The following is a 9,952-nucleotide window of genomic DNA, read 5'->3' as shown; positions in this document are numbered from 1 at the left end:
CAAAACTCTTCGGTTTCGAATCTATGTGCGATATGAGTTTCGACTCACGTACTCATTCCCACATGTTTCGTAGTTTTAAATGCTGATCCTATAAGGCCATATAATTTTCCATCTTGCTTGTAACAGAAGGGTTTTATTGCATCAAAGACGAGTCACCTGTTTTTCAGCTACTTTTTTTGTTACCTGCTTGTACCCCAACCAGTCCTTTGTTTTGCAACTAGCATTTAAAATGTTTTTTTGTATCATGTTTTGTGTACCTACGTGATTTATATTAGTTGATTAATTAATATACGAGTAATTGATGTCTTTACCCTCCAAAAGTGTGCGGCAAAGGTTTCCCAAAGTGGCCAAAGTCAGTACCTACATGGTTGTAATACACCATTACTCTCTTATATTTACAGTTAATAAACATTGATAAACATTTACCGCAATAACACCGGATTTACATAACGACCATAAATCCACGTGTCAACGTCGGCGAATATTAACAGCCGTTTAAAGTTAATACACTTCGGATTCCCGCGACCATAAAAATTATGAAAAGTGCTCGTCCGAAAAGCAATGAATAAAACAACGGTTGGAAAAAGAAAGAAAGATTTGTGAGTAAACGTACATAAATCAACGTACCTATAGAAATTAGTACCTATAACGATGACTATTCAATTCATCTAACATTTGTCACATTTCGACCAGTGAAATGTCGACATTTCAAATTGTTGAGCCAATAGGAACGAATTATAGTGATAATTTCACGTGTGGTATTTCAGCGATTATATCATTCATATGACATTGAGCCAATCAAAACTTCCACTTTCCTTAGATACCAATGCATTAATAAGCGATTATACCCTTGACGACGTGATATAATCGATTTGGTGTTTTCGCTATGTCATTTAAAGTCAAATCTAGTATACACTATATTTGATGACAATAACAATAACTGTCAAAATAAAATTCTATTCATTATATAATCGTGTCGAATACCACTCGAGCATTACAAAATAATTTTTATACTACCTCGTAACTCAACGAATAATCCGTTGAAACACCACTCGACCTTCGGTCTCGTGGTGTTTCGGATCATTCGTCTCGTTATTCGGTAGTATAATCGATTATTTTGTATGCTCTTGTGATATTATAATTGATAATTTCACGTGTGGTATTTCAGCGACAATTCAATGCGATTATTCAATGACATATTTGTCAAACTTCCACCAGTGAAATGTCGCGAAATTTTGTCGTATTAACCAGAACATTCTTCTTAGTTTGTTAATCAATTTCGACAACCGATTTATCACCACATCTTTTAATTTAATCACTCATAACGAATTAGCTTGGAGCACAAAAGTTCGAATAGAATCAATAGCAAAATGAAAAGCAACTTCCATAATTTATTTTGACGTTTATTGTTGTCATGGAAATACATTCGCGTGGGTAATTATGCTTAATTTTTCTTTTGATTCATTGAATAGTCCTCCGAATACCATTCGTAGTCGAAGTATTTGTAGATTATTTTTGAGCTGCTGCTCCACTAGCATTCGTGACAGCAGCTCAAAAATATTCGACAATACTTCGACTACTTATGGTATTATATATGATAATTTTGTTGCTAATTAACACATTTTAATTATTAACGGTCACCGTGCAGTCTTTTGCAGAATTAATCGTCCTCGAATATCGTATATATAGAAGATCTTCATAATAGCACTTGACTTTTTTTCCTGCAAATGAAATGCACCAGCCTGATTTGATATACCTAGTGGTACCTACCATTCCACATGTACAACAGTCCAAACATGATTATTCCAAACCCTGTAATGTGAGAGATTGGAATAGACCGCAATAATCTCATACTCGAATTAATTTTGTTGGACGTAATCCTAGCTACTCATAGTGTAAATCCTCCCCCTATATACAATCGCAGTAATGGTCAACTACATAATAGCCTATTATTTTTAATTATTATTAATAGGTAATTTTAAAGAAATCTCGAGGGAATAGTACAATTCCTAACTAAAGTTATTGTACACAAAAGAATTGGATTATCTTAATTGTTTCATTTTTGCGTATAATTACCCGAAAAGCAAATATATAACCTATTATTACACGAAATGAGTCTATTCTTTTGATGTATAAGATAAAGGAAATAAAAATAACAAACGTATATGTTGTATTGTATGACAACATCCTTTAGATTTGCAAATGAACCTATATTTTGCTCACAGTAAAGATACAAAATAGGTTTTAATCTGCGAAGTGCGACAAAACGTGTATACTTACACACGTTCATTATTACCTTTAAGTCCATACATATTGTTGTCTAATTGTTATTTTAATCTAATGTACAGTGTGTTCAAGATAAGAATGATCACTTCGGAAGAATAAACCATATTCGTTTTTATTTTTTTACACTGTTTGAAAAGATATCAAAAAACTTGTATCTTTATGAACTGCTAAGCTCCCAGCTATCCGCTCCGGGTGTTTTTACTATCTCGTTCTCTCACAATGTATTATATTCTGAAGCCCTTAACAATTTTTTTTATCAGTGATGGTTAATTGTTGCTATGTTACAGCTACAGATGAAAAATTACAGGTTAAATCAATACATTACCCGCCCGAACAAAAACGTATGTTCCGCCGCTGTGCCAATTACAATTTTCATATCGCTTAAGTAGAAAAAAAGGATGATTAATATAAAATATGTAGCAACCGAAACAGTGATTGAGTGATTAATGCTAGTCTAAATTTAGTACCTTATCAGGTCGCAACAATTAAGAGATCGCCATCCGTAGGTAGTTAGATTATTTGATATAATTGGCAACATTGTCACACCTGACATGAAGGTTTTTCTAACCTTAAATGTAAATAATAAATAATTATGTATCCAAGAGGAATAATGTGAGACCTTTTTAACTTTTTTTTCAAATTCGTTTAGAATGTCGCGTAATCCATCAACTTTGATGAGTATTCCCAGCGATGAACAGTTTGACTTTTTATTTAAAATAGTTCTCATTGGTGACTGTGGTACTGGGAAAACCTGCGTTGTGCAAAGATTTAAAAATGGAACTTTCGTGGAGAGGCACGGTAATACGATCGGTGTTGATTTTTCTATGAAAACCGTTATTGTTGAAGGAAAACGAGTTAAGGTAATTAATCCAAATTAAATTACTGTATTTATATCCTCTGTGACCTAGTTACAAGTTTGGGATACGGCGGGACAGGAAAGGTTTCGTACAATCACTCAGAGTTATTATAGATCTGCAAACGGTGTTATTATCGTTTATGATATTACGAAGAGATCTTCTTTTTTATCTGTAGCGAGATGGGTCGAGGAAGTGCGGAGATATTCAGGTAGTGCTGTCTTAGTCGCCTTAGTCGGAAATAAGGCAGATATGGAGCATTTACGCGAAGTTGAGTTTGAGGAAGCCGAAGCAATGTGTCAATATATGCCGGAAGTTTTATTTGTTCTGGAAACGAGCGCCAAGGATAACTCAAACATAGAGGAGGCATTTTTATGTTTAGCCACTGAACTTAAGGTAGGAATACATTGGGTTCAATAACCAATTTGACCAATTTTTTACAGAGACGCCATGATAGTGGCAACTTAAATTTAGATGATGAAGATACAGTGCGATTAGGCGAAGGTCAGACTATTTCCAGGTGTAGCTCTTGTGCAAAGCATAACATATTCAATTAAACATATCATCGTTACACCTTAACATAACAATCCTGTGCCTTAATCAAGCTGAGATTATGCTTGCCATTTTAAGGATAGTTAGTACAATAAATGCACTAATTTTTTAATATTTACCTCATAAGTAAGTACTCTTTTTACTTATCAGTCCATCTCGCTAAATCACCATCCACTGGCCTACTCCTTTTATGGCAAACGTAAATTAGAGAGCTGCAATATTTATTTTATTTTATTTATTATGCGCAACAATTTGCTCCGTATCTGTTCACATATGAATTTATTACAAGTCCCAGTGAATCTTAATTTGTAGCTTAAGTAAAATATTAACAAACTTCTTCCGTCTTTCTCTCTATCTGTTGTGAAGCGCTAGTGAATTTTCGTGGAATCTCACAGTTACTCATTGGTTACATCAGTATTAATTGTTTACAAATTTTATGCTTTAACACTCATTAATGTAGATTTATTTTTATTGTTACTTTCGTATTAGTGTTAACATCATATATTTAAATAATACATACATATTAACATTTCACGTTCATTAATAAAAGTTATGTGTGATGTTTGTTTTCTCTTTTTTTTTTAATTTGAGATTTGAGGTACAGGGTGATCTGTTAGTAATCTCACAACCAATATGGGATCAAATCAAATTTGTAATTCAACCCTATGAAATTACAAGTGTTTGTTGTGCATGTGAAGTTGGCTTCCTCATTTGTTAAATTCGATTGCGTGTTCCTGATACTAAGTTAACTCAAGATTAGGAAATTGTCTAATGAGGTTTTTGGCTGGAAACTAATGATAATAATAATAAAGCTATGTATAATTGCCCTGTAGCAGATTGGAGTTCTGATCGTTCTGGAGAGTTCCTGAATAGTTCTGAAACTTTTCGTGATCGATTTTTGTGGTAAACCTTACAATTAAGAAGTTTTGAGTATTTCATTGTATAGGAAAATACTAATACACATTTTAGGTTATGTTCTCCACTTAATTTCTATTTAAAAAGGGGATGGATCCTACAATTCTAATGATTCTCTATAACTGTGTTTCATGTTGAAAGAATACAATTTATACCTATGCAGGCTTTTTTAACCTTTGTCGTTGGGGATGTATTTGGTATTTTTGGTTGAATTTTAAACTTCTATATAAAGAGTTATGAGTGGGCTCTTAAATTTTTTATAATGAAATTTTTTATTTAAAACTAAAATTATGAAATTATGAAAATGGTTTATATGATTAATGGCCGTTTGCACCGAGAAATTTAAGTCAAGATTAAGCTTAAGGCCATGCATTTTAGGCTCCGCTTAAATTTGTGGGTGCAAACGGTCATTAATGATATTTCACACGTTTTTAAAAAAGAAAATAAAACTTACTTTTGGTCGAACCAGCTTGTGCAAGTGGAGGCAACCTAGCTGTGGCGGTCGACCGAATAATGCGGAAATCTTGAGACCCACCAGGAGATTTCAATCCTCGCCCTGGTTAAGGAAACCGGTTTCGGAACGTAAATTCAGAATCCACGAGTACCCAGACGGAGACGGAAAACTCTTGGGATCTTAATTCTGGCAAATGGCGACCGTTACTGGCGAAAATCTAGAACAAAATCACGTGGCACCCCGCACCCGGAAGTATAGCAGGTTCCCAAATTGGAACGGAACCACAAATATAACTAGTACTTACTAGCTACGGGAAAACGTACCCCCTTTTATGCAGAATGAAAATATCAAGCGCTCCCCTTCAAATTAAGCGGGACGTTCAAATACAAAATTTACTAAAATTACCCTCCCTAAATCATGCCGTTGCCTTACATAAACTTTCCAAAATACGGAAAGAGAACGTTCGGAAATTCCGGCCGGCTGGCGTACCTATACTTGGTTGATAATGGTCAAAAATTAAAACAACGGATCCGTGTTTGGCGGCATTTCTTTATTTTTACTTCTAAACAAAATTAACTTATTTCTTCCTGGTTTTTTTTTACGTTTATGGTTCCTAAATTTTGGCGGACGTGGGAATCTGTTCTTCTCTTAAAAAGGCGTGAGTTCTCAAAAATAGTAATAGAACCGAGTATTTGTCTGGTTGTAGGTTGCCACAGGATCACGGACCTCTTAAAAATTAAGAGGTCCGTGCACAGGATACATATTCGTTATTCGTCCAGGGTATGCAAATTATTTTTTCTTATGGTGGTCAATTATACACAAGGTATACTTACCCGCCACTTTCACAAGCATATACTGTATTCTCATGAGGCATCTACTGCACTTTAGACGGACTTTGACCATTTCCATTGAATTTCTATAAATTCAATGCCTTTGCCATCCGTTTCCTTTTGGATTGCTGATCGCTGCTAAAAACTACAGATAATTGAATGCGTCTTTTGTATATGTCAAAAGTAGAATTGTGAGGTTACGTTGACGATTTTCATATATTGATTTACACAATATTAAAATAATTTTTCCCACTGAATTGTTATTAAAAAAAAATGATAGAATCCTGTCCAAGAAAACGCATGCTTTTGGGTATAACAGCGCTTGGAGCGTAAAGTTAAACCATGTTGCAAATTTTAGTCCCCTAACCTCACTTTTTAGATTAACAATTTTCGTTTTAATCGCGGAATCGCACTGGACACAGCAGACTAATAACACCAGAAAACGGATATTTCGAGTGGAGCAAAACTCGACTTGTTTTGAACGGGAGAAATACGAAATTATTAGCGAATGTCAGCCATGCACAGGTATCTTGTAGCACTCCGTCGACACGTTTTCTTAGTGTAATTTTTTCAGACTTTGAAATTACTAGCAAAAGTATCGGGGTGTGTATACACACACATTACAAAGAGGTGTTGAAGTGTGCGAGTGGGGAAATGGTGACGAGAAGTTGTGACAAAGTTGCTTATATTGAAGAACAGAAGTTTTGGAAATTTGAAAGCCTTATGTTTGTACCCGCCTTACTTTCAACTATTTCCGTGTACATTAGAAAGAACGTGTTGTATAAGAGAATGGTGCAAAGAGTACAAAGACAGTTGGCAAGTAGCGTTTAGTGATGGCTGATATATACATAGAAGCGGGTGTCAACAAGGATTTGCTTGCTGTAACTCTAGAAAGTTTGATTACAATTCACGTTTATAAACTCTGCAATAGTAAAGAGATTACCCTGAACGTTGTTCTCTCTGAAAAGCTCAACTGTGATCATAAATGTTTGTTTCAAATCAATTTAAATGAAGTTCAGTTCAAGAAATGTGAGGAACAACCGGCGATCGCCCGCTTTTGTAAATGGCCTGCAGTTGTGGCAGGTACGAGTGTTACTGCTGGGTTATCATCCGTGTGTCGCTTAATTATTAAACTGAGTCGCAATCAAAAGGCTCTACCATTACTCGGTTTTCGGGAGGCATGCCTAATGGCTTGCAACGAAGTCTCCATTTGGACAAAGTTCTGTGAAGTTGATATGATCAACACAATTAAAGATTATTTAACTTCCCCCGAGAATTACATAAAGAATGATTCATTTTATGTGCCGATTGATGTTTCTCGCTTTGAAAACCACATGTCTGAGCCAGTAAAAATTCACAACGTATATAAAATGGCCAGATTGAAGAATAACAACAAACTTTTAAGTAGCACAGTACCCGTAGATCAGTTGAATATCTCTCACAAATTTGCAGAAGGTCCTCACATTACACTATCAGATGTGCTGTTATTCCCTTGCTTCAAAATTTTCTTCAAAACTCTTGGTAACTCTTTCGAATCGCTACCCTTAACTTCAGCGTGGTATCAAAGTGTAGCGGACGAACTGAAGGAGTTTCAAATAGACTTTAGTTACCCTACATTTAAAACTTCGTTACTTGACATGAATATAGTACAATTTCCCATTGTAAAGAAAAGCTTGTACATCTCTGATCCCAAAAGATACAACCCCCAAAGTCGTATGTTCACCAAACAGTATAATATTGAAAAAGTGTTGCACGAAAATAAAGAATTATGTGATGCAATTACAAGTCGTGAAACTCCATTTGGTGTCGACATACCCTTTTCTTGGGATGACCTCCCGTTAGATGCAAGTCCAGAAAGTGGCGCCCTACCTGAATCTAGAGCGGTGCGAAAGTGCCAGCAGCTGGAAAACTTGGCAAAGGCCACTGTGAAGGTAACTTCACTAAAAAAAATTGAGACAATTGTCGATTTTTGTAGTGGTAGTGGACATTTGGGTATATTAGTAGCTACTCTTCTTCCAAATTGCCATGTCATATTAGTTGAAAATAAAGAAAGGTCCCTGAAGCGAGCACAGGAACGAATCTCAAAGATGAACTTGAGTAATGTCAGTGTGGTGCAAAGTAATTTAGATTATTTCAATGCACGGTTTGATTTGGGCTTGGCCTTACATGCTTGTGGAGTTGCCACAGATCTTGTAATACAAGCGTGCATCAGAAATAAAGCGGACTTTGTTTGTTGTCCCTGTTGTTACGGTGGAATTCATAATTGTCATCATTTATCCTATCCGAGAAGTGAAAGGTTTCGCAGCTCTTTAGAGTATAAGGATTATTTAATTATTAGTCATTCAGCGGATCAGACTCACGAAGAGGAAAATGTGAAAACTGCTCAAGGATATTTATGCATGAATTTAATTGATACCGATCGAAGTTTATATGCAAATGAGTGTGGTTACAAAATGCATTTAAGCAAACTTTTTCCGTCTTCTTGTACACCAAAAAATAACCTTTTAGTGGGATTGTATAATTTGTAATTTGGTAATTTTTTTATGTAATTTTAATTGTTACTTAATAAAGTGACATTTTCCAATGAGTTGTCAAATAAATTAACCCAACCCCATGTACCAGTATCCTCACTATATACAAACTATAAAATGCCCCCCTCCCCAACATGTGAGTATTTTTCAAAAGCTTTTCAAGGATACCATTGTTAATAATTAACTGCACCAGTATAGACGAACGACAATGTCACTTCCGGTTGACCAAAATTTAATCAGTTAGTACCTTGACCGTTGTATACCTATTACTGAACACAATTGGAAAATTCGAAAACAGTTCGTGAGTTTTCATGTACCTACACACAGACGGACGGACAGAAAATCGAAAATCATGAACTCGCTTTTTGTCACTCGTTAATTATAATCACTTTATTCAACCCCAATACCTATGTACATTTTCTTGAATCGTACCTTTCAATTGAATGGTTGGAACTTGGAACCCAAAGTGGGGTCAGGTACTTCACACATGTAACTCCCCTGCCTCTGCACGTAATCTCACGAGACGTTTTTGAAGCGCTGCAGAGTGGCGCCGCTAGTAGCGAAACATTGTCCTAAATGGACACCACCAAACGGAGCGGCGCGTCTACGCAACTTGTAGCGCACTTCCGCTACACAAACGCGCGCAGCAGGTAGCACGCTCCCTTCACACTGCGCGATTCAGAATAGTCACCACGGAAGGCAAGACAATAAGTTTGTTGCGTGGAAAAGCACGCTTACCAAGTGAGGCCGCCGTTCTTTTAAAAAATGGCGTTTAGTTTGAGGAGAGCGTCAATCTAGATGAAGTGGAAAGTGATATCTGTTTTATTTCAGTTTGGCGGGGGTCACCTGCTGCCCCCCCTGCGAAACACGCCACTTGGTAGCGCTGGTGGGCGACTTAGTAGTTGTAACTGCGCCTGCGACACTGTAGCGCTGCAAAGACAGATACCAGATACCAAATTTCGTCGAAATCAGAATTTTTTTCGTACCCCCAAGTAGGGGTGCGTCCTTTTGTGATAGGAATTTTGGAAATTTTTTTTCAAAATCGGATAGGGCATACCCGAAAACCTATTCAAAGACGTGTCACCCATCTTCGTAACTCTTATGGTTGCTGAAAAAAAAATTAAAGAAGAAATCCAAAATTCGCCATTTCTTTGGGGGTGGCTCCCAAACGAAACACGTTGGACCTTCGGTTTATTTGGAAAAAGTGCTCGTCTTGATCTCCTCTATCTCCCGATTTTTTTTACCTGCGGTCATGTAACAAGTTGTAAATCAGTATACAGGGTCATTCTTGACGAGCGTCAGTTAGAAAGATATGGAAAACCTTTGAAAATTAAGCTGAACTGATAAGTCCCTTAGAGGTTTTGGCACATGATGATTTGAACTAAAATATTTTCAAAATGGCGCCACTTCCGGAAATACCGGAAGTAGCCATCAACTTTGTTATTTTAAATAGGGACCCCCTATTTTTTCTACATTTTCGGATTCTACGTCGAATTTGGAGTACAACGATACCCCATAGTTGACCCTTTG

At 36.3% G+C, this 9,952-nt stretch overlaps 3 protein-coding genes across 4 annotated transcripts; all 3 read left to right on the top strand.

The window, feature by feature from the left end:
• The first annotated feature begins 527 nt into the window (after positions 1 to 527).
• Positions 528 to 4,252, top strand: LOC116159536 (ras-related protein Rab-43). 2 transcript variants are annotated; one of them, XM_031472531.1, is made up of 4 exons: positions 528 to 599; positions 2,936 to 3,146; positions 3,195 to 3,536; positions 3,584 to 4,252. In XM_031472531.1, the coding sequence occupies exons 1-4, from the start codon at positions 562 to 564 to the stop codon at positions 3,695 to 3,697; spliced, it is 705 nt and encodes a 234-aa protein (XP_031328391.1). In that variant the 5' UTR covers positions 528 to 561; the 3' UTR covers positions 3,698 to 4,252. The 2 variants fall into 2 exon arrangements, with proteins under 2 accessions (XP_031328391.1, XP_031328392.1); XM_031472532.1 differs by lacking the exon at positions 528 to 599 and adding an exon at positions 2,667 to 2,792.
• Positions 4,253 to 6,059: 1,807 nt separating this feature from the next.
• LOC116158638 (protein JTB) lies at positions 6,060 to 6,840 on the top strand. Its single transcript, XM_031471457.1, has 3 exons — positions 6,060 to 6,220; positions 6,271 to 6,416; positions 6,466 to 6,840. The coding sequence occupies exons 1-3, from the start codon at positions 6,165 to 6,167 to the stop codon at positions 6,720 to 6,722; spliced, it is 459 nt and encodes a 152-aa protein (XP_031327317.1). The 5' UTR covers positions 6,060 to 6,164; the 3' UTR covers positions 6,723 to 6,840.
• Positions 6,699 to 8,478, top strand: LOC116158637 (glutathione S-transferase C-terminal domain-containing protein homolog). The gene has a single exon (XM_031471456.1). It carries the CDS (start codon positions 6,725 to 6,727, stop codon positions 8,417 to 8,419), a length of 1,695 nt encoding a protein of 564 aa, XP_031327316.1. The 5' UTR covers positions 6,699 to 6,724; the 3' UTR covers positions 8,420 to 8,478.
• Positions 8,479 to 9,952: the final 1,474 nt, after the last annotated feature.

This window comes from Photinus pyralis, unplaced genomic scaffold (assembly GCF_008802855.1).
Source record: "Photinus pyralis isolate 1611_PpyrPB1 unplaced genomic scaffold, Ppyr1.3 Ppyr1.4_LG1, whole genome shotgun sequence".
NCBI classification, from domain to species: domain Eukaryota; kingdom Metazoa; phylum Arthropoda; class Insecta; order Coleoptera; family Lampyridae; genus Photinus; species Photinus pyralis.
Note: the sequence above shows the minus strand (reverse complement) of the source record. Positions and strands in the feature narration are given on the sequence as shown.

What these genes read in the sequence shown, in the direction of transcription:
- LOC116158637 (XM_031471456.1), top strand. Translation starts at nt 6,725, where the DNA reads ATGGCTGATATATACATAGAAGCGGGTGTCAACAAGGATTTGCTTGCT.
- LOC116159536 (XM_031472531.1), top strand. Translation starts at nt 562, where the DNA reads ATGAATAAAACAACGGTTGGAAAAAGAAAGAAAGATTT. An exon ending in TTGAAGGAAAACGAGTTAAG is followed by an intron (nt 3,147 to 3,194) that starts GTAATTAATCCA and finishes TCTGTGACCTAG; the next exon opens with TTACAAGTTTGGGATACGGC. An exon ending in GTTTAGCCACTGAACTTAAG is followed by an intron (nt 3,537 to 3,583) that starts GTAGGAATACAT and finishes AATTTTTTACAG; the next exon opens with AGACGCCATGATAGTGGCAA.
- LOC116158638 (XM_031471457.1), top strand. Translation starts at nt 6,165, where the DNA reads ATGATAGAATCCTGTCCAAGAAAACGCATGCTTTTGGGTATAACAGCG. An exon ending in GGTATAACAGCGCTTGGAGC is followed by an intron (nt 6,221 to 6,270) that starts GTAAAGTTAAAC and finishes CTCACTTTTTAG; the next exon opens with ATTAACAATTTTCGTTTTAA. An exon ending in CGAATGTCAGCCATGCACAG is followed by an intron (nt 6,417 to 6,465) that starts GTATCTTGTAGC and finishes TAATTTTTTCAG; the next exon opens with ACTTTGAAATTACTAGCAAA.